The sequence below is a fragment of the Pyxicephalus adspersus genome, chromosome 5 (genome assembly GCF_032062135.1).
Source record: "Pyxicephalus adspersus chromosome 5, UCB_Pads_2.0, whole genome shotgun sequence".
In the NCBI taxonomy this organism is placed as follows: domain Eukaryota; kingdom Metazoa; phylum Chordata; class Amphibia; order Anura; family Pyxicephalidae; genus Pyxicephalus; species Pyxicephalus adspersus.
In genome coordinates this window covers 145,960,731-145,962,298 of record NC_092862.1, presented here as the reverse complement: position 1 = coordinate 145,962,298, position 1,568 = coordinate 145,960,731, and the positions used below count along the sequence as shown (strand labels likewise).

Below are 1,568 nucleotides of genomic sequence, written 5' to 3'. Positions count from 1 at the left end.
AGTGAGGAATCGATGCCATGCCAACCCCTCACTAGCACAAATGTAACAATTTTCTGATTCTTGTAACATCCGAGGAATTTGCAGATCGGATCAGAACCTCAAACAGAAAAATCTCAAACAAAAAAACTCCCACAAACAAATAAAATCAAAATTTGAAAACCTGCAGTCCCTGCGCCATGAAAAATGCCACCTTTTGGTCCTCAAAACATTTAAAAATGATTATTCCAAAAACCTGACTTATGTTCCCCAGCACAAACGGCTACGCAATATAAACATCAAAGAGCGAGAGATAAAAAAAAAAAAAATCCCCCAACTATTTATCTGCGGTCAGAATCAGCAGGAGGAGGTACAGCGGCCGGCGCCGTACGTAAAACGTCATTTATAAACACCGAGCAAAGTGCAAGTTTCCCGTTATCCCTGGCTGATCCGGGCTCTATAGTAAAAAGGTTACAGTGTTCCACTACAAAGGTTAAAAACAAAAACAAATGATTCGTAAAATCAGCAGCAAAATGCTGCAAAATCAGCGCCTGGTGCAAGACGAAGGCCAATAGTTCAATGTACAGCTACAAACATCAAACTTTTGGTGTCACTGCCGTCTCCATATTGACCTTTAAATTCCTTGAAAACAAAAAGAAAATAAAACGTTTTTGCAGAAAAAGGTGGAAGAGGCGGTGCAAAGGCCCCTTCTAAGGCAATGGGTGTCCAAGGTGCGGTGATTCTATCACATTCAGACATTATTATTATCATTCTGCTCCCAGCTACCCTCTGCACACGATTCCCCAGCTCATCTCCCGTTCTCTGAACGATGGGGCTGGTTGTGTTTACTGCAGACCACAAGTGACATCTTCTTATGGTTCATTTGGTCTCCATTGGTCTGTATTCAGTCTCTCCGGAGGACACTTGTGATATCCGCCGTGTTGAGCCCCAGAGTTTCCTTGTAAACTGCCCGGTCTTTACCTACAATAGGAAACGAGAGAATTGTAAATGTTGCTGCATGTAATAAATATGTCCGGCATTGGCTCCCTGGGGGCGGGATAACAGATAGCCATAGGCAGGGAAAGTAGCCAATTAAAGGGCTCAGTGTTCACATTGACTCCCACATGGGCGCTGTTTGGTACCTGAACACTACATGGGGCAAGAATTGAACAGGGTTGTAGCAAACTTCTCTCCATTATCTTAATAATAGTTAAAAAGGCCATAACACATGAATAGATAAGCCATCTACCTTCAAGAAAAACTAAGACTCCTATTTCATATGGCCTGGCTAGAGGTGTCACTAAACAAAGAACCACGGGTCAATACATTTTATGAAGTATGGCAATCATACACTGCCAATAGACACCAGGAAGCGTATTGCTTCCACATTTTGGCAAACCAATTGGTATTTCCTACCACTTTTACATATAATGTATGTTTATTGGGGGCGGGGGGTGTATGAGAGCCAGGGCCACCTTCATGATTAGGGTTAAAGCGGTAATGTTCATTTACTGTTCTTCTACTAGTTGAAATGTGACCTTCTGTCAAACTTATGTCATTCCAAGTACTTGAAAATGTACTGATGTAGCCCT

The 1,568-nt window shown here is 42.2% G+C and overlaps 1 protein-coding gene across 1 annotated transcript in view; it reads right to left on the bottom strand.

Moving 5' to 3' along the window:
- Window positions 1-6: 6 nt before the first annotated feature.
- The window catches only part of NBEAL2 (neurobeachin like 2), a gene marked incomplete in the record, with an annotated part of 86,310 nt that continues 84,748 nt past the window's right edge, over window positions 7-1,568 (bottom strand). The window contains 1 exon segment of the mRNA XM_072413428.1: window positions 7-957. Within this exon segment, the coding sequence (XP_072269529.1) occupies window positions 856-957 (102 nt within the window).